Source organism: Grammomys surdaster, unplaced genomic scaffold (assembly GCF_004785775.1).
Source record: "Grammomys surdaster isolate TR1022 unplaced genomic scaffold, NIH_TR_1.0 62, whole genome shotgun sequence".
Classification (NCBI taxonomy): Eukaryota; Metazoa; Chordata; class Mammalia; order Rodentia; family Muridae; genus Grammomys; species Grammomys surdaster.
The window spans coordinates 1203420-1230635 of record NW_021604564.1 but is presented as its reverse complement, the minus strand read 5'-3'; the positions used below and the strand labels follow the sequence as shown (position 1 = coordinate 1230635).

Sequence of the window (27216 nt, the reverse complement as noted above, 5' to 3'; positions counted from 1 at the left end):
TCTCTCTCTCTCTCTCTCTCTCTCTCTCTCTCTCTCTCTCTCTCTCTCTCCAGCCACTTTCCCTGGTTTGAAGTGTTCTACAAGATTCTCAATACTGTGGGGGACCTCCTAGCCCAGAACCAAGTGAGACTAACCCCACCTTCAGTCCTCACCCCACCCTCTCCATCACCTCCCTGATGTGCCAGGTCTCACCTCATTCAGAGAGAGACCCTCAAAATCCCAAATCATCCCTCCAGCACTAACTCCTTCTGCGTTCCTCAGGTCAGCGAGGCTGAAGAACTCCTACAAAACCTGCAGCAACACCCACCTTTTGGATCCCGGTTTTCAGGGGGACCAGAGATGGTGAGTAGCTCCCAGGTCTTTGATGCAGGCTTCTTGTTGGCAATAAAGGCTGAGAGCCAGCCTGGGGAACCACAGTTACTTCTGTCCCCCAGGATGGCAACATCACCATCTGGAGTGAATCTGGGATCGTGCCTCCTGTCCTGGGGAATAGCAAGCTGGTGAGTGGAGATGAGGTCCCTCAGGCCGCAGTGGAGGTCACTGCCACCATGCAGACTGAATTGCCCCCATATCCCCACTAGCTTTCTTGTTTTGTGGCTCCGGATGCTGCCGACCTGCCATCTATTCCTGAGAATGTAAGGAGAAACTACAGAAGGTGGGTGGGACCACAAATCTTGGCTGTTTGCCCCACACCCAGCCGTTGTACCTCTTCATCCCTCAGAGGAACCTCACTGAGCTGGTGGTTGCTGTGACAGATGAGAACATCGTGGGGCTCTTCGCAGCGCTGCTAGCTGAAAGGAGGGTCTTGCTTACTGCCAGCAAGCTCAGCACTGTGAGATGGGACCTCCTTCCCTGGGGAAGGGACACTTCTAAGCCCGCTTCACTCGGTTCCACCCCGTGGGAACAATCTGAGGAGGTTGCACAATGGCTCCAACTTATTGGTAGCACAATCTCGTACAGGTTCATCCACCGAGGACCAGACCTGGCCTAGCTCTGCCCCTCTGAAAGAGGTTGTTAAACTTTCCAGCTGGGGCCTTAGCTCAGTGGGTAGAGCGCTTGCCCAGCAAGCATGAGGCCCTGGTTCCATTCCCAACTTGGCATAAACCAGGCCCTGGCAAGCATATTGGTGATACACACCTGGAATCCCAGCACTGACAGCGTAGGGCAGGATCAGAAGTTCAGGGAGGTCACCCTGAGTTACCTAGTTTGAGGTCAGCCTGATACATGTGACCTACCAGGTCTCAATGAATGAATGATGATAGATAGATAGATAGATAGATAGATAGATAGATAGATAGATCATAGATAGATAGATCATAGATAGATAGATCATAGATAGATCATAGATAGATAGATAGATAGATCATAGATAGATAGATCATAGATAGATAGATAGATCATAGATAGATAGATAGATAGATAGATCATAGATAGATAGATCATAGATAGATAGATCATAGATAGATCATAGATAGATAGATAGATAGATCATAGATAGATAGATCATAGATAGATAGATAGATCATAGATAGATAGATAGATAGATAGATCATAGATAGATAGATCATAGATAGATAGATAGATCATAGATAGATAGATAGATAGATAGATAGATAGATAGATAGATAGATAGATAGATAAGAAAAATACATTTTAAAAGATTCTAGGGCCAGTGAGATAGCTCAGTGAACAAGGTACCTACAGCCAAATTTTGAGGACCTGAGTTCAATACCCAGGACATACATGGTGGTAAAACAGACTCAACTCCTACATGTGGTTCTTCAAATCTGCACAAGTGAGCACACACATGCAAACTTACAAATAAATAAACATTATTTTTTATTTCTAGTTCCACTTTTGTGTTATACAGTATAAAGGTTTTTTTTAATGTGTATATGTGTATGTGGGTGCCCAAAGAGAGGATCCCCTGGAGCTAGAGTTAAAGCAGTTGTGAGCCACCATGTTGTTGCTCAGAGCTGAACTCAGGACCTGTACAGGAGCAGCCAATGCTGTAACCATTGAGCCATCTCTCTTGCTCCTGAAGTGTGTTTCTGTGTGGTTGGCTGTTTTGGTTTGGTTTTGTTTGTTGTGGCTTCAAGACAGGGTTTCTCTATGTAGCCCTGCCTGTCCTAGAACTCACTCTGTAGACCAGGCTGGCCTTGAACTCTGAGATCTGCCTCTGCCTCCTGAGTGCTAAGATTACAGGTCAGAACCCACCACATAAAGTTCAGAGTTATTTTTTATCTGAACACATGGAGCTGTAACTGGCCAAAATCCTGGTCTCCACTTCCTTCCTAAGGAGGTCTGAATTCCACCCAGTTCCCCAGCAGGAGGAGACAGATCAGGGAGGGCTAAGCACCCAACTTATTGCCCTTCTCACTCGCCAGCTAACAGCCTGTGTTCACGCATCCTGCGCTCTGCTCTACCCCATGCGATGGGAGCATGTTTTGATCCCCACACTACCCCCGCACCTGCTGGATTACTGCTGGTGAGAAAAGAGGAGGTGGGGGGATGAGGAAGGGAAGGCAATGAGAAAGCCTGGAGTGTCGTTAGCCTTTAATCTTAGCACATGTGAGACAAAGGCAGGAGGATCTCTTTATGTCCCAGGCCTACAGTGAGTCCCTATCAGAAAAAGAAAATAAAGAGTCCCGGGCTAGCCTGGGCTACATGCAGCAGGCACAGATGAAAGACTTGGGGGTTTGAGGTATGCATCTGCCTCTCCAGTCTGTGCCCTCTCCACAGCGCGCCTATGCCCTACCTCATAGGAGTCCATGGCAGTCTCGCTGAGGTAAATGCTGAAACACCCCAAGGCTGGAGCGGGGGCAGGGGGGAAGGGGGATATTCCCTCTCCCTCCAGTTACTCAGAGTCCTGCCTCTATACGGGGGTCCGAATGACAGCTCATGTTTGTCTCCTGCAGAGAGTTCGAGAGAAAGCCCTGGAAGATGTTGTAGTGTTGAACGCAGACTCTAACACCCTGGAGACACCCTTCGACGACGTGCAAGCTCTGCCGCCAGATGTGGTCAGTGCCACACCTCCCACCCTTGCTCCTCAAGATGGAGCCTCCATCTCTGCCCAACTCCGGGTCTCTCCTGTGTCCTCAGGTATCCCTGCTGAGGCTTCAGCTAAGGAAGGTTGCACTGAGCCCCGGGGAAGGGGTGTCCCGTCTCTTCCTCAAAGCCCAGGCCCTGCTCTTTGGAGGGTACCGTGACGCCCTTGTCTGCATCCCGGTGAGCAGATGGAGGAGGAGGAGAGGGGCAGGCCTCTCAAGGGATAAATCACAACATTTAGGGTCTCAGGTAGCCTAGGCTGGCCTCAAACTCAATATGTTTTGACTTTGAACTCCTGGATCTCCTGATTTTTTTTTATTGAGACTGGGTCTTTGTAGCCCAGGCTGCCCTGGAGCTTATTATGTAACCAGCAGCAATCTCCCTACAGTAGCCCCTTACACTATCAACATTATTTAATGCTGACAGCCACATTATAGGTGAGATGTTCCATGAGGTCCTGCACAGGATCAGGTACACAGTAGGCACCCAATTAGTGCTTGCTAGGTAGCTATAAAGTTGGAAGGAAGAAGATAGGAGAAAGGAGAACCCAAGGAAACTCTGGAAGGAATCCTTTTTCCAGGGTCAGCCAGTGACATTCAGTGAGGAAGCTTTCTTGGCTCAGAAGCCCGGGGCGCCCCTGCAGACATTCCACAAAAAGGCGGTACACTTGCAGCTGTTCAAGCAGGTGAGCACTCCGGGGGCGGTCCTGGGGGCGGTCCCGGGGGCAGTGTCTAAGGTGAAAAGTAAGGGATGGGGTGCTAGTCCCTGGCGGCTGGGCCTAAGGTGAGGAATAAGGATAGGCTGCGGGTCCCTGGAGATAGGGCCAAGTTGGATGCCTAGTTTCTAGAATGGTTTCCTGATTTGAGGGCCCTGGCAGGCTGGCTTCCAAGTCTTTAGGGAACAGCATGTACTTGAGTTTGACCCTCTCTACCCCAAGTTCATCGAATCCCGACTGGAAAAACTCAATGCTGGAGAAGGTTTCTCAGACCAATTTGAGCAAGAGATCGTTGCCTGTTGTGGAGCTTCCTCAGGTGAGCCCCGGCTCTCACCCCACCAGTTTCCCAAGCCTAGGCCTGCCTTAGTAACCACAGCTCTCTCCCTTCCTCCTAGGCACCCTTCGGTCCTACCAGCTCTGGGTAGATAGTCTTAAGGTAATGAAAGCAATCCCCTGTTCCTATTTATAACCAACTTCATCACCTTACAGCTTACCACACCCCTCAAGAAAGGGCTTGGTTAAAACTGGAGGCACAGAGAGGGAGAAGGCTACCCAGCAGAAGGCAACCTGAGGTGGGAAGTGGAGCGTGGGGTCCGGACCTGGCGACCTCAGAAGCTCAAGTTTCTCCCATTTGGTGTTTTTTTTTTTCCACCCAACCCCTTACAGAAAGGTAGCGATGCACTCCTGCATTCAATGAAGGCTAAAACCCGACCAGCCGTCAGGAACCTGTACCGATCGGTGAGACTGGGCCTTGTGGCTCACAGTGGCTTGGGTGACCACAGGAAAGGGGCATAGAGTCTGTGTTCTATGTGTTTACGTGCACGTGTGCCTGTACATGTAGAAGCCAGGAGTTGGCATTGCTATGTACTATCCATCTTGGGTTTGTTTTGTTTTGTTTTTGAGAGCGAGAGAGACTCCATATGTGGCCCTGGTTGGTTGAACTCAGAAATGCACCTGGCTCTGCCTCCTGAATGTTGGAATTGTTCCCCACCATATCCATCAACTTTGGAGAGTTTTAGGGAAGGGGGAAATACATTTATTTGTTTTAGTTATGTGTTTGTGCCACAGTGCATGTGTGGAGGTCAGAGGACAACTTACAGAAGCTGATTGTTCATGTTTTTAATCCCAGCACTCTGAGGCACTGGCAGGCAGATTTCCAGCCTAGTCTACATAGCGAGTTCCAGGACAGCCAGGGCCACACACCAAAACTCCGTATTCGAAAAACAACAAAAAAGTTGGTTGCGTCCTTTTACCACGTGTGTCCCAAACATGGGAATCAAGCAAACTCAAGTTGTCAGGCTTAGTGAGATCACTTTCACCCAGAGTCTTTGGACTCACTAACTAGGCTAGCCTGGCTGGCCAGTGCTCAAGGATCTTCCTCTCCCAGCTCTAAGGTTACAGGCATGTACCACGCCCAACTTTTTCTGTGGAGGGAATTTAACTGACTGACCCTTCTCTCTAGCCTAACAGAGATTATGTCTTGAGTATTCACAGCAGACGTTAAATAGCCACTTAAAATATTAACATCTTTCCGTATGCTGTTTTCGTTTGCTATTTTCTCTTTTTAGTGTGTTTGTGTGTTGCGTTAGTGGGTGTGCCTACTGGCCTGCTTGTAGCACCTTGAGTGTAGAGGCCAGAAGAGGTTATTGGCTCACCTGGAACTGTAGATTGTGGCAGTTATGACCAACTGTGAAGCTGGTCTTTGCTGCTTTGTGGTTTTTCTCACCCTTTATTCTACCCCAGGTTTTACACTCTGTCACTAGATGGGAGAGAAAGAGTAAAGAGAAGAGAGAGTCTTGAATCTACTGTCTTTCCTTTTGTTCTTTGAGAATGACTACTTACAAACTGTAATCAACCCCTGCCTCTCAGACCCCTAGCATTTATATATAACCTCTAAAAAGCTCCCAGAATTACAGCTATTGCATACTCACAGAAACCATCTGCAGCTGGCAAAACCATACCTCTGCTAGAGCATGAGACAAATCATAGTCAGCTGCTGAGAACAGTCTCATATCCCCACACCTGGGGTTAAAATGAAAACTCTTAGATTTCTGTGCTTTTAAAGAAACCATGTTCCAGGATTGTCACTGCAGAGATGGATGCTGTGACATGAACCTGAGCTCTCTGCAAGAGCAGCAAGTACTTTTGTTTCTTGCTGTCAAACTTGACAAGTCGAGTTTAATCCCTAGAATCTGCATGAGAGAACCAACTCCCCAAATTGTACTCCACCCTCCACACCTGTGCCACGACTAATGTTCCCTCTCCCCCAAATAAAATACATAAATAAAATTAAACACACACACAAACTCTGACAGCCAAGATCCATTGACTACCTTTTGTTACTTAGCTTCCATGCTTGATTGGGGTGGGGGTGAGGGTTCTTTCAGACCAGGTTTTACATTTCAGATCTGTCCATTTGATTTTAATCCTACACACAGTGGTCAAATCTTTGGTTTATGGCAGGGTGACTCCCTCCAGGAATATCAAAAGTATAAACATAGCATGGAAGATACAAATGTGGAGTGGGTGGTAGGAAACAGTTGTGTCTAATAATGTATTGGGTCATCCATAGGCAAGGAGTGGCTTGAAGGGTATGCAGAGCCTGCTCATGATGAAGGTAAGACCACCCAGGGTGATTCCTCAGCCACAGATAATTCAGCGGAGTGGAGGTGGTACCCCAGCCCACATGTGAATCCTTTCACAGGATGGAGACTCTGGCCTGAAGAGGGGGGGCTCCCTGAGAGCCTCAAGCCTCACCAGCCGCTCAGACTGTCTCCAACAGCGCCTGCCTATCAGCCATCACTTCGGACAGGTGAGGATCCCCACTGTCCCACACACACACACACACACACACACACACACACACACACACAGAGTGAGGATGCCCATCATCCACCACACATACCAGATTCTTCCCAAATCCTGCATGTCCCCAGTTTTCACCAAACTATCTAGTTCAAATGTAGTTCATTCACTATACAGCCAAGGATGGGTTTGAACTCCTGATCCACCACACCCAGTTTAAATGGTGCTAGGAATCAAACCCAGGGCACTGTGCATGCTAGGCAAGCTCTGTACCAACCAAATTACATTCTCCCAACCCCCTGATTGGGAGCTTTTTTTTTTTTTTTAAACCAAACTGGTCTAGAACTCAGATATCCACCCCAGCTGTTTTGTTTTTAGAGGAATCTCACTATATAGCCAGCAAGGACTTGAACTTGCAATGATCCTCCTGCCTCAGGCTCAAATGCAGAGATGACAGACATGCAGTGGCCTGTCCAATGCTCTTTCCAATTCAAGCTGGAAAGCCCCAGCAGCCCTGGATTCAACAGCTCCCCAGGCTCCGTCCATTTCTTTCTCCCTTATCTTTTTCAGAACAGGCCCCTCCGCCCTAGCAAGAGACTCAAGATGGAGAGGGGGCCTTCTGAACCCCTGCAAGAGAGGTAAGAATTGAAGCAGATCAAAGTTGGAGGTGCAAGGGTCACAACTAATAAGGGGTGTCTTCTAGACTCTGGAGACAAAAACCCAGGATGTCAATCTTCAATCCAGGATCCCCACCTTGAGCCCTGGAGACACTCAGAACCCCTGGGCAGAGGACACTCTAGACGGCAGCTTTCTGGGGCCCGGAGAAGAGCTGGATCTGCTGAGTGAGATTCTAGACAGTTTGAGTGTCGAAACCAAGAGTGGCGGCCAGCTGAGGGCCAGCCAGAGTTTGGACTGCTGTCAGCAAGAGGCGTCAGAGAGCTGCTCCAGCCTGGTGAGAACCTCCTCCCCTCCTCCCCTCCTCCCTTCCCCACCTGTCAGCTTCTTCCCCACCTGACATCAACCATACCCTCCATCCTGCTGTGCCCAGCCTAACATCCCAATCGGGTCACCAAGGCAACTGGAAGAAGACAAGAGACCCCAGGATCCTCAGCCTTGGTCCCTGCCTGGTGACCTGTCACTTCTGCAAGACACCTCATTTTCAGAGGTTGTAAGCTACTCAAAGAACTCCTGTTCTCAGTCACCCTCAGCTCTCTCCTTTCTGTCTACATCTTCAGCCACTTCAGCAGAGCCCTCCAGCCAAGGGGACCTCAGGCCCTCTGTCCGCGAGCCGGATCCTAGACCCTCACAAAGCCCTTGCTCCAGGCTCCTTACAGCCCCCACTCAGCCCAGTCCTCCAAAAAGCCCCCAACTTCTTGCCTCCACAGAGTCCAACCCTGATGCTATTCAGAAATTACAACTTATTCCGTCTCCCTCATGCTCCCCCACTTCTGCAGAGAACCCCAGAAACCAGCCTCCCCAGATCCTGCTGGGCCAGGATCCTATACAACCCCTCAAGGAGCTGGGAACCCCCACTTCTTACATCTCTCATGTAAGCAAGCAGCAAGGGCCCCAGGACAGGCAGCCTCGAGTTGCTGATCTGAAGAAGTGTTTTGAAAACTAAGATCAGGAGTGTGAGGCTCCCAACTCTCAATAAAGCTGGGTTTTTTTCCCTGATAAATTTATCTAGGGCTTTCTGTCAGCCCAGAAACGCACCTCATCCACCATTCCAAGCGGCCTCTAAGCATCTCTAAGGTTCACCTGAAAGTTCTTATCTTACTCTAACTTCCAGCCCATCAGGACTTCAAAGAGCTTACAATTCAATTCTTAATCTCATTTATCTAAGCTAATGTTCCCACAAGCTAAAAAAAAAAAAACAAAAGCAAAAAAACCTTTATTGTACCTATCAATTTCATATAAATATATAAAAAGTGAGCAGTCCCATCCTCCTTGCCCTCAAAGTCAAGATCTTTGAAGAACTTTTTTCCCTTCTATTCTTAAGCATTGGGTGAGTCTGATTGCCCAGAGAGGGTGTCGCCTTCCCACAAGGTCACACAGCAAGGAAGGGAAGATGGATGACAGGGAAGGACGGAAGGAGCTAGATGGGCAGGCAGCCCCGCACTGGCTCCTTGGAGTCCTGGGGGGCCCGGGCCTCAGCTGCTGCGTGGGAAAACTGAAAGAAAGGACAGGAGGTTTGTTGGACCTGCAGTCACAGTATGGAGACACAGCAGAGGCAAGATCATATGAGGTAAATGGTGAGGTGGTAAGGCCCCCCAGCCCCAGCACCCCCCAGTTTCATGCAGAGCCAAGCAAAGGCAGCATGCTGCATAGCCCACCAGCTGGATACCCCAGGGTTCCCCACCCCAAGTCCTCCTGAGTCATCAGAGGCCGGCGTGTCTCCAAGACGACTGCTGTGTGTCAGAGTGTGCCAAGGCAGTCCTGGGCGTTGGTAGTGATGATGGCCTATGGCCGACACCCCTGTGTTCAGATGAGCCGCTCCTCCGGGGGCAGCTTGAGGTTGGGGGGGTGTGGAGCACGGGCACCCACCTGCTCCTCACTGCTGGGCCGGTAGGTGCCCTCTGTCTGCCGCTTTTCTCGAAGTTTTTGCACTAGCAGGAACAGCCCCACTGCTATGAGGAGGGCTCCCAGAATGGAAAAGACCACAGCGATGGCTACAATAGCCTCTGAAGACTGTAAAGAGAGGGGACACACGTGACCAACTGCACAGAGTCACCCCTCAAGTCACCCACCAGGGCTCCTGTCACCTTGTCTGCTTTCTGGGCTGTTTTCAAACTGAGAAACAACTTCCCTTAGTACTTCCCACACTGGTACCCAGTACCTCTGTCCTGTCCCTTCCACACTATGAACGAGGATCCCTCTGGCCAGATACAACTCTCTTGGTTTTCCTTTTTTTCCTGTCTTTTGTGGGGTTGTTTGTTCAGAGTCTCCTATAATCTTGAACTTACTATATAGCTAAGAATAACCTTGAGCTTCCTTCCTTCCTCCTCCACAAAGCTGGTACTGGGAACACAGGTGCATGCCGTCATACTCAGAGTTTTTATTGTCACATGGTCTCATCTATACTCCAGGCTGGTCTTTTTGTCTTTGTTTTTGTTTTGTTTTTGGAGACAGGGTTTCTCTGTATAGACCAGGCTGGCCTCGAACTCAGAAATCCACCTGCCTCCCAAGTGCTGGGACTTAAAGGCGTGCGCCACTACTGCCTGGCTCTAGACTGGTCTTGAGGTAATCCTCCTGCTTCAGCCTCCAGAGTGCTAGAGTGACAGGTGTGTATCACCATGCCCACCAGGCAAGATGCTATTTGTGTTTGGTTTTGAGACAGGATCTCGTAGTAGCCCTGGCTAGACTGGAATTCATCATGTGTATCAGTCTGGCCTTGAACTCGGAGCTCCACCTGCTTCTCTCTCTCCTGGGAGTGTATGGGTTACCACACCCAGCAAGACACAATATTCTCATCCAATGTTATATATAGAGGTCTTGCTACCTTCTGTCTGGGACAGAGAAGTCCCTTTGCTGTAGCTTTGTGGGTAGAGTGCTTGCCTGGCATGCATAAACTCTGGGTTTGACTCCCAGCACCCCATAGACCCAGCATGACGATGAACACATGCTAACTCAGCAATGACAATGGCAGAAGGATCCCGAATCCAAGGTCATCTGACTACAGAGGAAGTTTGAGGCCAGCCTGAGCTACACTAGACCCCATTTAACAACAACAACAAAAGTCAGGACTAGGGCTGGAGTGTAACCTGATTGTAGAGCATATGCCTAGCACCTTTTAATAGTAATGTCTCTCCACTTGTCCCAGCACTCTGGTCTCTCACACCCTGGCTCTTCCTGCTTACACCGTCCCAACTCACCAGGCCCCCATTGGACCCGTCGTCTGGGGGTTGAGTCGTGCTATTTGTGAAATGATCCGGTGCTGTGGAACAGAAAGAGGAAAAAAATCCAAGCTGGAGTCTTCACTGGGCATCACTTACATACAGCCAGACTTTGCAAAACTCCAAGTCTTCAGCTAGAATAGAGGTGGCAAATACAGCCCTCTGGGGTGATGTTGGTTGCTCTGGCCACTCTCAGCCCAGCAGGGAACAATCGGGCCACCCAGAGTCCCCATTGTTAGCCCATTAGAATAGATGGCTTTCAGATGAGTGTCCCCTCCACCATCACTCTGGCCCAGAACCCTTAAGGACCTGGGCGGGGCTCAACCTTTCCCTGGAGTGTGTGACTCACAAGGCCCCCCCACCCCCAGGCTCCCGAAACTGGAACCAGAGAGACTGAGGGAAGGTCTGGCTGGGTCCACACCTACGAAGGGCCAGCCCTGGCAGCTGGGCCTTTAGGCCTCCTCCAGGTCCCCCTGGTAGCTTAAGACTCTCAACTATGCAGACTCAGGTGCCCAGGCCCTCCCCTCCTCCACCTTCGGGCTCTCCTAAATTCCACAAGACTTAAGGACGCAGGAATTCTGGGATGCAGGTACGGGTTTACTTTACGGTAGACCGCTTGCCTAGTGTGCAGGAAAACGTAGGTTCGAGCCCCAGCAACGTTTAAAAAAAATGAAATAAAAATAAAAAGTTTGGAAGTCTGTTAACCTGATTTGAAGCTCAGCCCTGAAGCTTTCAAACTCGGTCTCCAAACACATTCCAAGCTCATTCCTCAGACCTTTCGCCCTCTCTGGGTCGCGAGTGCCCGGCACTTCTGACTTCAACCTGGGAACCCTCCTCCCACCCGAACACCGCCCCGGACGATACCTACTTGTTAAGCTCCAGCCGGAGGGCAGCATCGGCAAGCCAAACGCCAAGAGCAGCCCCAGGCCTGGGGTCGCCATGAGCTTGGGCGACGAGTTGGTGACGCCAAGGACAGGACTTCCCCAGGGCGCCAATTCCTACCGCATCTTGGATCGAGGAGGGCACCTACGACCCAGGACCTGGGGACCAGACCAAGGGGAGAGGGCGCAGCATAGAGTGAGGGGCTAGACTCAGGCTCGGGCCCCAGCGACAGGCAACCAAATCTTGGAGTGCGCTCCCCGCCCTCGGCGACAAGGGTCAGAGATTAAAGATTAACTCCCCGACCGCGTTCTTGGGCCAGGGAAAGGGAAGGAGGAGGTGGGGACAGGACAGGCTGCGCGCCCTGCTTCCCTACCTGACCCAGGCGTCTGAGAGGGATTTCGCTCAGGTTCCCAATCCCGAATTCCCAGCTGGAACCCCGAGTCGCTGTCCTTCACCCAGTCGCTCCAGATCCCACCCGCCCCGCCCGCTCACGTGACCCGGAAAGTTTAGTCACCCACCTAGGCAAAGAGCGCACTTCCGGCTTGTGCACCTGAGCCTGGCTGAGAGGGGCGGGGCGAAGAGGGCGGGGCCGCGCCACCAGAGCACCTGTAACTGGAACCGCGCGGCGACAGGGAGCTGCTAGGAGAGCGGAAGCGAGCAGGTGTAAGGACGGCATAGCTGGGGTCCCTCTGTAGCACAGGTGTGCAGACGCGGGGGGGCGTGGCGACATTCCAGGAAGATACACACCTGTAAAGGGAGGGCTTCAATGGATAACATTGAAGAAGTCAGACCTGGTAATGCTCACCTGTATCCTAGGTGTATTCTGGAGATGGGAGGATCCCAAGTTCAAGGCCAGCCTGAGCAAACCCTGTATCAAAAAGTAAAGCGGCTAGGAGCGTGGCTCAGGGCCAGAACCCCCTGCCTAGAATCACCTAGTGAAGCTCGCCTGCCAAGAGTGTCTTAGTGACGGGATCGCCCCTTACTCAGTCATGAATTCCTGCTTAGCATGCCTGAGACCCTGGGTTCCATCTTCATCCCCTACTCAATCAACCAACCTATACAGGACTAGTTTTGTAGAAAGATAGGCATGTGGGCTTGTAGTCAGAGTGTAATCAGAACACCTGCTTAGAATTAAACCCGTGCAGTAAAAAACGATACCTGGACTAAGCACCTGTGCAGAATCTAGCCCAGCTTAATGGAAGACCTTATGTCCACACTAAAGAGTATCCGTATGATGTCCACCTGTCAGGAAAGTGTCTGGGAGAAAGCATGGATTCGGGGCGTCTTTGCGCAGAAGCAGCGATGTCCCATGGCATCCACAAAGAAACACTTATGCCTGAAAACATCTGGTAGAGGGTGGGGTGAGACTTTCACCTGTTCACCACACATGTATGGGCACAGCCTGGGTGAACGGATCCTTGACCTCTGGATGTAGCTGGGTAAAAGGTGGCCATGAACCGGATATGATGGCACCGTCCCAGTAACTGGGAGTCTGAAGCAGGTAAAGCTGCACGTTCAAGGCCAGTGAAGCTACAGAGAACTTAATTCAAAAGAACAATAACGACAACAAATAGTCATAGAGCCGAAGCTGGAGTTCAGTGGCTAGATTGTCTAGCACATACAAAGCCCTACAACATCCATTGTAGTCGCATATGCCTTCGATCCCAGCAAAAACAAGTGGACTCTGTGAGTTCCAGAGCAGCCCGGTCTACATAGTGACTTCCATGGCTACATAGAGAGACTGTGTCTTTAAAAAAGAAAAAAGAAAAAAACTAAGAATAAATAAAAGAGGCATCATCTCTTCCTAGGAGTGATTTAAAATCTGTTTAAATCTCTGCTCTGGCCCTAAATGGGAATGGATTTTTAGCTTTTGCTTTCTCCACTGTACCGTGGGAAAAGCTAGAGCCATCTACCTACCTCACAGGATCTGAACAGGTTCGATGTTGAGTAGCGAATGAAGGGCTCTGGCATGCGCAACGCACTCAATGTTAGCTATTATTATTCGCGGTCAAAGGGACGCCCTTCCCCCTGACGGTGAGACGAGAAACTGCACCCGAAACTTGTGGGAGGGACTTCAGCAGGTGCAACCACACGGCTGAGGCCCCGCCTCCAGAGCGCCTCCTCCTTCTGATCTTTATCCTTAGTGGCGCCGGAGAAACTGGTCCCAGACAGGCTGGTCTGCAAAGGGCAGCCTTCTGAGAGTCCGAGTGGAGGTGCGGCCCCTTTAAGAACGCCTAGCGGGCTGCGGGCTGCGGGACTGGAGGTGCGGCGGGTCAACCGGGAAGCCCCGCCTATGTAGAGCGGACTGGCGCAGCTCTGGAGCATCTGACCAATAGGGATTTAACTTTGCAGCCGCGCCGCTCATTGACCTTGCGTTTCTCTCTCTGAGTGTCACCAAGAAAAGGAGGCGCGCGGGCGGAATGAAGTGTTGGGGAGGGAGCCCACCTCTCTTTGTTGATCTCCTGTTTCTGTCATCGACTAGGGAATCTGACTAGAGCAGGCGGACAAAAGAAGCTTTTAAACTGGTTCAGAATTCTTGCGTAGTCCTGGGAAAAGCAAAAACTTGAATTTCTGATGAGGGTTCCATAGGAGAGGGAGGTGTAAATGAACGAGATTACGAAATCTAATTCCTGACAATTCCCTACCAAAACCATTTAAGGGAAAAGGGTAAACTGAGGCAAGCAGAGTACTAAGACGGATGCCTCTCCTACGGTCCCAGGAATGCGCTGTCAGATGTGCAAAATCAGAGCCTCCTTGAATGCTTCCCCACGCCCCCTTCTCCGCCCCCAACCCCCTCCCCCAAGTAATGCGGGTCGGAGGAGGAGACGCAAGTTCTGGCGCGGGCGGGGACGACTAGCATTTATCACTTCCAGCAAGTGCCGGAGCTCGGCCCCGCAGCGAAGAGGCTGCGGTGCGGGTGGGCGCAGGAGCTGGCCCTGTGGGGACCCCGGGGGGGAGGGGGAGCCGGAAAGCCCCCGCCGAGGCCGTTGCTGCGGGGCCTCCCCTCCCCCCTGGGCGGGCGCCATGCGGGGGGGCTCAGGCGACGCGGAGCGGCGGCAGCGCTGGGGTCGTCTGTTCGAGGAACTAGACAGCAACAAGGACGGCCGCGTGGACGTGCACGAGTTGCGCCAGGGTCTGGCCAGGCTGGGAAGGGGCGATCCGGACCGTGCACAGCAGGTACTATGGGCAGCGACCACCGAGGCAGGGTCGGGCCGCGCCGTAACCGGTGCCCCTTAATGTGGCTGCAGCAGCCACATGCTACCTGTTGGCTGGACCCTACCACCTCTATCTAGGCTCCCTTTCCTCTGTCCACCCGCGTCTGGCCTGACGTCGACGCAAGACAAGGCTGCCAAGGCTCCGGGCCTGCAGCGGCTGCGGCTGCCAGGACCCAGCGGCCCTTCCCCCTCCCCCCACCCTGGGCTGTGAGATGCCTACTGGGGGATGGACTGTAGAGCGGGACGCTTTCCCCTTCACTGCCCAGAGCCAGCCCCTCCGCTGCTCTGTGCTCAATCCCAGGGGTGATCCACTCCCACCTGCAGTTAACACAACTTCACCATCCTGCTGGAGCACACACTGAGCCCCTAGCCAGCTCTCCTAGTCTCTCATTTACACTAGCGCTTTTCTGGACCTGGCCAGTTGCCCCAGGCTGCTCCAGCTAGGGATTCAGTCCATCTGAAGCCACTCTACCTCTACTGGGGTCTGACTTGTCTGGGAAGGAATTTGAGGTGGGGGTGAAGTTTAGCGGTAAAGCGTTTTCTTAGCATGTGCAATGGCCCTAGGTTCCAGCCCCAGCCTGGGAGATGGCAGTGGGGAGCAGCAAAAACTGTCCGAGTGACAGGTGTCTCTCACATGGAGCCCCTAGCCTTCCCTAAAACAGACCTATTGCATTTTTGTTGACCTTGAGTCTAAGGCCCAACTTTTGGATAGGAGTATCCCATGGCTGTTGGGCCTTATATGAATCAGGACTGTTTCTAACAGGACAATCCCCACACATATACTCCCCAACAAGACTGCCAAGGAGACAGGATTTTATAAGAAAAAGCTGCCGGGCAGGTTTGGGAGACAAGGTAATGAAAGAAAACCAGAGTTCAAGCTCTCCTCCAGTACAGAGAATTTGAGGCTAGCCTGGGCTACATGAGACAGGTGTCTCAAAATGACAAAAAGTGCCCCCAGGTTGCCACTTCCCAGTTTGATGACCTTGAACTGCGTCTGTGCCTCTGTGACTCTGTAGAGTCCTCAGTCTGCCTACCAGCCTACTGACTGAGACAGCAAGCAGATTGTTACTGTGACCTGGGGCATCTTACTGCAAAGTGGGCTGACAGACTACAGAGGTGAAGCCTCCTGCTCCCTTTCATGAGGAACTGAGGCTCTGAGTTCCTGAGGCACGGGCCATATTCTAGCTGTCTTTCTCACACACACCCTGTGGGGGTAAAGTCTGCTGGAGTCTCCTGTGTCCCCTTTTTTCTCTGCCAGGGCATCTCTTCTGACTGGGATGCTGATCCAGAAGGTGGCCTCAGCCTGGAGGAGTTCACTCACTACCTGCAGGAACGGGAGCAGCGCCTTCTGCTCATGTTTCACAGCCTTGACCGGAACCAGGATGGTGAGCTGAGCTCTAGCTGGGGAATGGACAAGTGGGTTAGAACTTGAAGCACTGGGGGAATGGGGAGGGCTGCTTCTGACTCATGGACTATTTCTGGAGTTCTCAGCCACAGCTAGATGATTTGACCCTGAACTGTCCCATCCCACCTCCTGTTCCTCTTGCTGTAGGACCCCTCTCTCCACCTTTACTTGTTTCTTTTCAGACAGAATAGTAGGTTCAGAGACCCTCAGGTACAAGGATAGCACCTTGAAGCATCTTCTAGGTTCCTTAAAGTTGGAGAGAGAGAGATCAGGGGGTAAAGTGCTTGCCGCAAAACCGCAAGTTCCTGAGCTCAGTCCCTAGTTCCCATGAAAGCTGGATGCGGAGGTACAGGCCTGTAAGACTATCCCTGGAGAGGAAGGGGGGATGAAAAAATGAGTAATAATCAAATATTGCTTTAGTCCCTTGTAACATAGGTACCTCTGTGATCACCCCTGAACTCACTCATTCACTCCTGGAATAGAGAACTCTCCAATATCACCCAGTTTCAACTCTGAGCAGCCCCTACAACCTGTATGAAAATCTCTCCCCTTACCATGGTAGCAAACAACTTTGATCCCAGCACTCAGGAGGCAGAGGCAGGCAGATCTCTGAGTTTGAGGCCAGCCAGGTTTACAGAACGAGCTTCTGGACAGCTAGGGCTATAAGAGAAACCCTGTCTCAAAGGAGAGAGGGGAGGAGTCTCCCATGAGGCTGAGGGGCTGACTCAGTCAGAGAGGGGCCTGAGTTTAAGCCCCAGCACCCATGTTAAAAAGCCGCGTATGGTGGTGCCCACCTGTGACCCAGCACTGGTGAGGTAGAGACTGGAGGTGCTGAGGTGGATCTTAGGGTTCGGCTTCCAGATAAGTCAGTGAGCTCCAGGTTCAGTGAAAGACCCTGTCTCACAAGAAGGGGAGAAAGACTGAAGCCAACACTAACCTCTGACCTCCTCATCCACACGCACACAGAAGCACATACACACAGGGGCTTCTGGATCTCCCAGTCCAGCTTGTGGTCTGGGTATCTCCTGGGGCTCCCCTTTTCTAGGTCACATCGATGTCTCTGAGATTCAACAGAGCTTCCGTGCACTGGGTATCTCCATCTCGCTGGAGCAAGCAGAGAAAATCCTACACAGGTGAGTTATTAGAGATTCGGGCCCTTGGAATCTCACCCCCTCCCCCACCCTACCCTGTACCCTGCCAGACAGCACTGTCCTCTGAGCCCCAGACTGGGTTGATGGGGAGGGTGGGGATGAAAAGTTGGACTTTGGAGTCAAACAGATCTTAGGCTAGTGGACTGACAACTCTATCTGGCCCTGAAAAAGACTAGTAATTCAGCTACTCCCATAGTGTTGGTCTGAAGGATTTACACACGGGAGCCAGCCAGCCAATGTGTCTAGACCATACCTGAAGCCTGAACGTATCATTATAGCACTTGAGAGGCCAAGGCAAGAGGATTGCCATGAGTTTGAAGACAACTTGGACTACAGAATGATACTTGACCAAAAAAAAAAAAAAATCCCCAAAAGCCAAGCTAGTGAGGCTGTTAAGATGTAGCAGTAGGTGGGGGCGCCTGCCCCTCAATCCTGATGAAGACAGTTTGATCCCCAAAACCCACCAGGTTGGAAGGCAAGAATCAACCCAGCAGGTTGTCCTCTGACCACTACATGGCACATGTGGGAACTCACACACACCACATGTGTTTTTAGACATGGTGGTACAGCTTTATAATCCAGCACTAAGGAGGCTGAGGTGGAAGGATTACTATGAGACCCACGCCAGCCTGAGCTATAGAGGAATAGCCTGACTCAGTGAAACAGGGCTGGAGAGAATGGCTCAGCAGTTAAGAGTAGGTATGATTCTTCTAGCAGAGTCTGATTCCCAGCACCCAAGTCAGGTGGCTCACAACCACCTGTAACTACAGCTTGAGAGGATTGAATACCTGAAGCCTCACAAGCCACACACACCATACACACATATACACGATTTAAAATAAATATACATATTTTAAAGTTGTAAAGTGCTTTAGCCAGGTAGCACATGGAAAGCTAATGCAAGAGAATTGCTGAGTTTGAGGCCAACCTGGTCTTCAGAGTTAGATCCTGTCTCCCCCAAAACAGTTATGGGAGTGTCCTAGCAGGACATTGCAGGACAAGGCAGGAGGATTGCTGTGAATTCCAAGCCAGCCTGGACTTTAGAGTGAGACCCTATCCCAGATAAGCCAGTGCTACAGAATGGCAATGAATTCTGTGCTCCCCGAGTCCATGAAGGCTAGTGGCACCCACCTCCTCCAGCCCAGACTCTGAACCTGTGCCAACCCTACCTCCAGCATGGACCGCGATGGCACCATGACCATTGATTGGCAGGAATGGCGAGACCACTTTCTGCTGCACTCTCTGGAGAATGTGGAGGATGTCCTATATTTCTGGAAGCATTCTACAGTAAGTTGGGGGCCACCTACAGGGTGGGGGCTAGCTCCAGCTTCTCCCCAGGTCTCAGAAGTTCTGGGCCAACACTCTAGAGGTATTATCAGTATCTGGGGCTCTGTCAATGAAGCTCTGTGCCTTTATTGTTCCATCTGGGGCTCAGGAGCCTGGTATCCACCAATGGACACTTCTTCTCTCTGCTCAGAACCCTTTGGTCCTGCATAGACTCCAGGGACAGCTAGTAGGAGTCATGGTTAGGGGTTAAAACAAATGGTGTTCCCACACTTGACCCACATAACTGCCAGATGCCAGGCGCTCGTCACCTACTCCAAGGCTCCTGGGGCTGATCGAAAGATGCAGGCAGACACTGTATCTTGAAGGTCCAAATGAGTCCGTGGGAATGGGGAGGGAGGTCAGCTCTTGCGCAAAGGTGGGAATCACTAAGGATCTTGCGGTGTCTGGAAGATCAGTCTGTGGGGTCTGATATGATCCCCATTATGTTTGCTTTCTAGGGAGATGTCAATAAGCATCTATTTACTCCAGGTTAGGTAACAACAGACCAAAGTGAGGATCCCACCAAGGTCCCACTTGGTAAGACCATGAGTTTCTTCAGCTTAATTGCAGAGCACAGTGAGGGGTCACTTACAGGACCTGGGGTACCGCCAACAGCTGCAGCACTGCTGAGTCCCACCCCCTCATGGATGGTGACCTGGTGGAATCTGCAGCATGGAATCTTTCAGTTAGCCTTCTGCTTCTTTGTTAGTGTTTCCCAGGATTCCTTGCAGCTGGGGTGGAACAGTGAGTGGACTTCCAGGATACATCTTGTGCCAGAATCCCTCACATCCTAATGGGTATCAAGAGCGCCATTACCATAGACCCAGTTATCACCAGATTGCTCAGTTTGTTGTCATGGCTACCAGGCCACGGTAATCGCTGCCTCAAAATGGCACTGGGGTGATGATGTCATGCTCAGAGAAAAAGGCATACTACAATCCTCTTGGGAGATCCAGAGACATCCACCCCAAAAAATCCACTGTTGGGAAATCTATTGCTGGACTCTAGGAGGGAGCATATTCCTTGGGGAGGACTCCTAGGACTTCTAGAGAAAGACTTTTTGGAAACGACACCTGGGGAAAGACTCTTGGGGGAGGATTCCTAAGGGAGGGGTCTCCATGGAGGAGATGACTGTGGAAGCAGATCCATTGGAAGGATTATGTTGGCTTTTTTGGTGGAATCAGTGGATCTTTTGGTAAGAATTGGTGGTTCTTTGGGGGAGATCAGGGGATTCTCTGAAATCCAATAGTCCATTTCTTCAGTTTCAATGGATTCTTTCTTTCGGGGTGGGGATGTTGAGACAGGGTCTCTCTGTGTAATCTTGCGTGTCCTGGAACTCATTCTGTAGACCAGGCTGGCCTCAGACTCACAGAGATCTGCCTGCCTCTGCCTCCCGAGTGCTGGGACTAAAGGCGTGCGTCACCACCACCAGGCTCAGTGGATTCTTATTTTGTGTGGAGAGGCGCATGTGTGGAGGTCAGATGACAACTCGGGGAAGTGTCTCCTCCCATCATCTGCATCACAGATGCTGAACTCATGTCTTCACGCTTAGTCACACACATCTAAGGAGCCCTCACAGGCCCCTCAGGGTACTCTATGGGAGTCTGTGGTTCCTTTGGTGGATTTCAGTGGACTGTTTGGTGGATTTCAGTGGACTGAATTATTATTTGTAGAACTCAATGGATCCTTTAGTGTAACAATTCTCAATCTGTGAGTTGTGACCTCTTTAGAGATCAAAGGACCCATTCATAGGGATTTCATATCAGATGCCTGTATTATAATTCATAACAGTAGCAGAATTGCAGTTATGAATTTGCAATGAAAATAATTTTATGATACAGTCAGCACATGAGGAACTGTATTAAAGGGTCAAGCATTAGGATGGTTGAGGACCACTGCTTTAGTGGAACTCCAAGTAGATCTTCCAGAGGAATCCTGGGTTATCACTGACAGTTTTAGTGGCACATGGTAGGATCCAGAAGGGATCTGCTGGGCTCTCTAAGCAACATCCTTTGGTGGACTCTGGGGTGTCCTAGAATTCATAGAGGAGACTTCTCTACTTAGGGCCCAGGCACATCCCCCACCTCTGGAACATGACATCTGCAGCCCCCATCCTCAGGTCCTAGACATTGGTGAATGCCTGACAGTGCCTGATGAGTTCTCCAAGCAAGAGAAACTTACAGGCATGTGGTGGAAGCAGCTGGTGGCCGGTGCAGTGGCTGGCGCTGTATCACGGACAGGCACAGCTCCTCTGGACAGACTCAAGGTATTCATGCAGGTGAGAGGACCTGAAGGCACCCAACCCATCATCTAGGCCCAGACCTAGGAGGACACCGAAAAACTACCTTCTCTCCCCACTCAGGTCCATGCCTCAAAGTCTAACAGGCTCAACATCCTAGGGGGCCTGAGAAACATGATTCAAGAAGGGGGTATCTTATCCCTCTGGCGGGGCAACGGCATCAACGTGCTCAAGATCGCCCCTGAGTCTGCCATCAAATTCATGGCTTATGAACAGGTAGGACAGGTCCAGGAGACAGTGTATTCAGCTTTGGGAAGCAGACAGTAAACACAAGGGCTTGTGGGTTTAACTTGCCGTCCCCAGAACCACGCCTCCTGCTGGCCAGCACTGTGGCAGGCAGAGAATGGTGAAATGCAAGGGCCACTCAGTAATCCCCAAGGTTCCTAGGTATCCAGTCTCACAGCCATGTTCCACCCTCAGATCAAGCGGACCATCCGGGGACAACAAGAGACACTGCACGTTCAGGAGCGTTTCGTGGCTGGCTCCCTGGCCGGGGCCACAGCTCAAACCATCATATACCCCATGGAGGTGAGAAGGACGGGGCTGGAAGAAGATCCAGCATGTGGGGGGGTGGGCCTCCTATACCGTTCCATTGGCCATTCTGCACTGCGTATAGAGCTAACTGTAACCCCTGACTTGGGACTGAGAGCCGTTTCCAGTCTAGCTTGTCTACGTGTCTCAATCTGAGCTGTAACTCCAAGGGACTTGGTTAGAACTGTTTGCACAGTAGTCATAGCAACTGGTTATTTTATGCCTGCCAAGATCAAGGATGGCAGGTGTGACCTGCCACACCTAGTTTATGTGGTGCTGGGGATAGAACCCAGTGTTTTGTGCACCCTAGGTGGGCGCTCTCCCCACTCAGCCCCAGCTGGGCTCTCAGCACATCTGCTTTCAGGAGTAGCCACTTCTAGATGATGTCACTTCTGGGCATGGTGATTCTGAAAGCAATTTTCAAGTGGTTAACAGAGCTCTCTCCCAGGTACTAAAGACTCGGCTGACTCTACGCAGAACTGGCCAGTACAAGGGGCTCCTGGACTGTGCAAGGCGGATCTTAGAACGTGAAGGGCCCCGCGCCTTCTACCGTGGCTACCTGCCTAATGTGTTGGGCATCATCCCCTATGCAGGAATCGACCTAGCTGTCTACGAGGTCTGTGGATAATTGCCCTCCCTCCCTTCTTCTTCTGGGATCCTCTTCTTCCTACCTCCCCAGAGCTAGACTTACAGGTGTTCGCACCTCACCCAGCACTTGTGTGCAGGCTGGCACTTGAATTCAGACCATTTAACTCAGACATGATCTCTACCTGTAGAGCCATTTGCTTGGCCCCTTCTCTTTTTATTTTAAATTTTACTTATTTACTTTTATTATAGATAGTGTTTCATTTTACTGACCAGGCGAATCACAAACTCCTCAGCAGTCAGTCCCCCTGCCTCAGCCTCCCAGGCAGCCTGATTGACAGATTGTCACTGTCATTCCCTGCAGCATTCTTTCACTGTAAATTTATCACTCCTGTTTTTTAAATTTGTTTTCATTTTATGTGCATTGGTCATTCTCAACTGTATAATAGGTTCAAAATCCATCTGGGCCAAGCGAGACTGTGCCTTTGTTTTGTTTTGTTTTGTTTTGAGGCAGTTTCTCTATATATAGCCTTAGCTGTCCTAAAACTCAATTTGTAGAGCAGACTGGCCTCGAACTCATGTAGATCTGTTTCTACCTCCAAAGTGCTGAGATTAAAGGCGCCCATGCCACCACCACCCTAGCCCCAAAGTACATCTTAAAAATCCAAAAGGGTGGTTGCACATACCTTTATTTCAGCACTTGGGAAGCAGAGGTAGGCAGATCTCTAGATCGAGGCCAGCCTGGTCTACAGAGTTAGTTCCAGAACAGCCAGAGATACACAGAGAAAAAGTGTCTCCAAAAACAAAAATAAATCCAAACCAAAACAAACAAACAAAAAACCTGAAAAGATCCTTAATATGAATGCACAGTCCTTCCTGCTGTGGACAGTCACTGCACAGAGGTCCTAGTAATGGGGTGTGCACAGTACAGGAAACAAAGGTGAAGAAATACACGGAAACTGTTCATAGAATCCAGGCTTGGTAGCACAAGCCTGTCATACCAGCACTGGGGTGGTTAAGAAGATGACAACTTCAAGGCCAGGATGGGACAGACTAAGTCCATGTCCCAAAATGAAAGTTTTAAGAGCAAGGGATGTAGCTGAAGGGGTGATGCTGAGAGTCTGGCTCAGGGGTAGAGCACCCCTCTACTCCCACCTAGAGTCCTCCAGTGAAGGGCTGGGGGCATGGTCAGGGTGGAATGAGTCCCTGCCTAGAATCCCCCAGTGTGGTACTGGGGAATGTGGCACTGGCCCAGTGGGGAAGACAAACCACATCATCTGCTCTAGAATGAGCGATTGTGGTACACAGAGCTGGCAGCAGGGCCTTTGACAACAGGATCTTCCCATCTGCAACTCCGAACCCACCTGCTCCTTTCTCTTCTAGACCCTGAAGAATCGCTGGCTCCAGCAATACAGCCATGAATCAGCTAACCCAGGCATTCCTGTGCTCCTGGCCTGTGGCACCATCTCTAGCACCTGTGGCCAGATTGCCAGTTACCCTCTGGCACTGGTCCGTACCCGAATGCAGGCCCAAGGTGAGAAGTCTGGGCAGGAGGCTGGGGTAGGAAAGCCAGCCACTTGGGTTCTCTTGCTCTCACCTAACTGTGTAGGGAGAGTCCTGAGCCAGGATCCTTGTGGGTTTGGGTGGCCTTCATAAACCTTTCCTCTTGTCTGGGCTTCAGTTTACCCATTGGTGACTCTGAAGAAGGAGGCTTTTACCTGAGAGTTCAGTGGCATCAAAAGTACAAGAAAGTACTACAAACAACATTGTGGCATTTCTGGGCCTGCCAGTAACTTGAGCTGTTATTCAAAACTGAGAGAAAATAAGGGAGTGGAGGTTGCTTGGAACAGAGACAGGTCCTCAGTATGTAGCCCTGACTTGCTGGAACTCACTAGGTAGCCTAGGCTTGCCTTGAACTCAGAAAGATCCCCCAAGTGCTTGGGTTAGAGGCATGGCCAACAAGCCTGGCTATATCATTGTTATTTGTAGACAGGGTCTCACTGTGTGGCCCTGTCTGGCCTGGAATTCACATAGATCTGCCACCGGCTCTGCCTCCTAAAGGTGTGCACCCTGCACTCAGCCTTGAGGACAGCCCAGTTGCTATGTTTCATTTTGATTTTAAGGTATTTTTAAGATTTATTTTTATTTCTGCACACATGCATGTATGTTTGCTTGTGTGTGTGTGAGAGAGAGAGAGACCCAAGGAGGCCCATCAGACCCCCCTGGAGCTAGAGAAAGTCCCTTGTGTGGGACTCTAGTCCTCCCAGAAGAACAGGAAGTGCTCCTCCAGCTGAGCCATCCCTCCAGCCCTTTTTTTTTTTTTTTTTAAAGACAGCGGATTGCTATGTACCAGGCTGGGCTGGAACCTCAGGACAATCCATCTGCCTCAGTTTCCCCATTGTTGTTTTTCCTTTGTATTTTTCTCTCATGAGTTATTTTCCTGTTTTGTTATCCCTGGTTCTGTTTTTGTGAACCTTAGTGTTTGTGTCCTGGATTTTGGCTGGAGAAACTCTCAGTGAGTGACTAAATGCACTCTCTACCCTCATGTTCATCCCCTGGGGATGAGGACAAAGGCAACATAAATCATGGCATGATCAGGTGTGATTTAGGAGGAGAGGGAGGAGCCCACCTTAGATTAGGTGCCACAGAGGGCTCTTCCAAACAGCCAGCTTTGGGATGGAGATTGGGCGGGTGAGTAGACGCTAACCCTGAAGAGGAGAGAATTAACTTTAAGGAAGGGGGTATTTCTCACCTCTTGTCACACATAGACGCACTGCACACTCATACATGCACACATACATTTATGCACCCTCACACACAGACACACATAGACACTCTCATATAGTTGTACATATGCACTCTTATACACAAATATACATATGCAGTTTCACACAGACACATTCACACATGTCCACACAAGTCACAGATATGCACACACAGACACATATATATGTACTCTCACAATGCACACACACAGGCACACATACACTCCCACATATAAACTTTCACACATGCATATGCACACAGAGACACACATATACATTCCCACACATGTACACACAAACTTTCACAGTGCATATGCACACACAGAGACAAGTGTACACAGACTCATGTACATATTCTCATGCGTGTACATACCTGGTATTTCCATTCATCCCCAGATGTAGTCCCTAAGATTGACAGTCCCTAGGCCCACAGACATCCTGAGTCTTGTGGTAGGTCCCACTGTTCTGTCTCATCTCTTGCCTCCTGTTTAAATGGCCACCTAACTCAGTCCTAGGGTGAGGCAGGAGGGAGAAATGAGATAGGGAAGCTTTGGTCTTACCTAGCTTCCAACCACCTACAGCCTCCATTGAGGGTGGCCCACAGGTCTCCATGGTGGGTCTGCTTCGACACATCCTATCCCAGGAGGGTGTATGGGGCCTCTACCGGGGCATTGCCCCCAACTTCATGAAGGTCATTCCAGCTGTGAGCATCTCCTACGTGGTCTACGAGAACATGAAGCAGGCTCTGGGGGTCACATCCAGGTGAGGGACAGGGAACCTGTCCCCCAAGATTCCCTCATCTTCATCATGGCATCCCCTACGCTGATGTCTTCAACCACCAGAGACTGATGGCCTGCCTGACCAGTGGATCCTAACCCCACACCCCAAGGCACTGGACCCCAGTACCCAAATCCCAGATCCTAGCCCTGTGTCCTGCCCATGGTACCACTGCACCCCACACTTCAGCCACGGGCTCCTAGGACTTGACCCTCAACTTCACAACCAGACCCCCAAGCCCTAACCACTGGACCCCACATATCAGCAGTCTGATACTTGAAATGTAAAACTATCCATACCCTGGCCCCAAACCCTTGTCCCCAAGTCCCTTGATCCTGATCATCTACACCTCAAAAGCTGGACTGAGTGCTGGGCCTCCTATGCAGCAGCAGGTGGTCCCAAAACCCCAAGCATGGGGACACTCATACACGTACCCCATAGCCCAGACCTCAGAGCCCTCAGGCACCAGACCCAGTACCCTAATGCCACCCTGGACCAGAGATCCCCAAACTTGCTGCTGAGTTCCCTGTCACCTGCCTCACAGCCCAGCCACTGGATTCTAGAAGCCAAGAACTCTCAGCCACAGGGTCCTGACATTCAATGCCAAGATCCTGGCCTCTGCCACTGGGTCCCTTGAACCCTGGATCACAGGTCCCTTACCACAACCAATACATTTTCCTCAGTTTGGAGTTCCATATCCTCCCACTTTTACTGCTGGGTCTACATTCCAAGCACCACCCCCAGTCTCTCACCACTGGAACCCAAGTCCGAGTCCGCTGGATTCTGGCTCCTGGAAGCATGGGTGTGAGAGCTCCAGGGTACCTCGTGTGGATCCCACACGCCCCAGCTGCTAAATTCCAGATCCCAGATTCCTTTAACCCCTTCTCTGGACAACATCCATAGAAGGCCAATCCCCCCCAAACACCTCCATATCCTAAGGTCTTTGTTCCTACACCCCAAATGTCAATACCCAAGTCTAGATCCCAATAGCCCAGTGACAGCATCTCATATCCCAGACACACCCTGGATCTGATTCCCAATGCATGGAAGCATGCCATCCAAGGAGCCTTCTGGAAGCTCAGACCCCAGACCAGTGGCTCCCTACCAAGCAGTAAGGGATGGGACATATGAATGGACCTTACCTAGAGCACACCTCCCATCCCACCACTCCCCAAAATCACTTCTCTCTCTGTCCCTCACTCTCTCCAATGTCTTCCACATTCCCCTGCCCTCCTTCCAGGTTAGTAACTCCCAGAGCTCAGGCCCCTCTGGGAGTGTTCAGTCTGCTTGTTCATGGTTTGGGAGCTGCCAGGGGAGGTCAGGGTCACGACCAAGGAGACCTCTCACACTGCCAGCCCTGCTCGGGCCTCAGTCACAATCAAGGACCAACACACAGCATCCTTCCTGAAACCCAGCATCCAATATGCAAATTAAGTATCCTCAAGCTGACTCGGAGTCTATTTTTCTATCAGACAGAGAACAAAGTCCCCTGGCTCCCACCACATACCCATACCCTCCACACTTCAAGATTGGATTCTGAGCTTAGAACTGGGGTACCCTGCTCCACCTCTCAGTCTTTAGGGGACCTCATCAAAGGACTGAGAGGAAAACTGGGATGTTGGGGGGGGTGGTTTCCACCTCTCCCTCCAACCTCCACCAGGTCCTACCTCCCTGCCCACGTGTGTCATTTCAAGGAAAAAGAATAAATTTTCTAAGCTCTTACTGTTGCTTTTTAATTGTTTAAATTAATTCAATTGTTTGAGGGAGGGGCATATGGAAGACAGAGGGGAACGCGTGCGACTCTGTCCTCTCCTTCCCA

The 27216-nt window shown here is 50.9% G+C and overlaps 3 protein-coding genes and 1 long non-coding RNA gene across 8 annotated transcripts in view; 3 read left to right on the top strand and 1 right to left on the bottom strand.

Annotated features, from left to right (window-relative positions):
- The window catches only part of Dennd1c (DENN domain containing 1C), a 12459-nt gene extending 4209 nt beyond the window's left edge, over positions 1–8250 (top strand). For 2 of the 4 annotated variants that reach the window (XM_028760205.1, XM_028760137.1), the window contains 18 exons: positions 54–123; positions 262–342; positions 435–500; positions 582–635; positions 722–832; positions 2388–2488; positions 2743–2788; positions 2919–3020; positions 3103–3228; positions 3629–3733; positions 3986–4079; positions 4159–4199; positions 4430–4501; positions 6336–6380; positions 6468–6575; positions 7139–7206; positions 7313–7520; positions 7617–8250. In XM_028760205.1, coding sequence (XP_028616038.1) covers positions 54–123; positions 262–342; positions 435–500; positions 582–635; positions 722–832; positions 2388–2488; positions 2743–2788; positions 2919–3020; positions 3103–3228; positions 3629–3733; positions 3986–4079; positions 4159–4199; positions 4430–4501; positions 6336–6380; positions 6468–6575; positions 7139–7206; positions 7313–7520; positions 7617–8189 — 2071 coding nt within the window. In that variant the 3' untranslated portion in view covers positions 8190–8250. The remainder of the gene's footprint in view (positions 1–53; positions 124–261; positions 343–434; positions 501–581; positions 636–721; positions 833–2387; positions 2489–2742; positions 2789–2918; positions 3021–3102; positions 3229–3628; positions 3734–3985; positions 4080–4158; positions 4200–4429; positions 4502–6335; positions 6381–6467; positions 6576–7138; positions 7207–7312; positions 7521–7616) is intronic. The other 2 variants (XM_028760325.1, XM_028760261.1) reach the window with 1 other exon arrangement.
- A 192-nt stretch (positions 8251–8442) lies between these two features.
- On the bottom strand, positions 8443–11859 carry Crb3 (crumbs cell polarity complex component 3). Of its 2 annotated transcripts, none has more exons than XR_003710384.1 (5): positions 11717–11818; positions 11330–11501; positions 10441–10502; positions 8928–9256; positions 8443–8738 (listed from the first exon to the last, which is right to left on the bottom strand). XR_003710384.1 is itself a non-coding variant. In XM_028760402.1 (5 exons), the coding sequence occupies exons 2-5, from the start codon at positions 11400–11402 to the stop codon at positions 8664–8666; spliced, it is 354 nt and encodes a 117-aa protein (XP_028616235.1). In that variant the 5' UTR covers positions 11403–11501; positions 11717–11859; the 3' UTR covers positions 8443–8663. The 2 variants fall into 2 exon arrangements, 1 of the variants encoding a protein (XP_028616235.1); XM_028760402.1 differs by having other exon boundaries at positions 9113–9256; positions 11717–11859.
- On the top strand, positions 9797–11170 carry LOC114614868. The gene is made up of 2 exons (XR_003710409.1): positions 9797–9849; positions 10389–11170. It is a non-coding gene; the product is annotated as an uncharacterized LOC114614868 (long non-coding RNA).
- A 2324-nt stretch (positions 11860–14183) lies between the features above and the next one.
- On the top strand, positions 14184–27119 carry Slc25a23 (solute carrier family 25 member 23). The gene is made up of 10 exons (XM_028763053.1): positions 14184–14520; positions 15817–15943; positions 17009–17096; positions 18290–18401; positions 20560–20718; positions 20803–20955; positions 21160–21267; positions 21719–21886; positions 23239–23389; positions 25202–27119. Exons 1-10 carry the CDS (start codon positions 14368–14370, stop codon positions 25384–25386), a joined length of 1404 nt encoding a protein of 467 aa, XP_028618886.1. The 5' UTR covers positions 14184–14367; the 3' UTR covers positions 25387–27119.
- Positions 27120–27216: the final 97 nt, after the last annotated feature.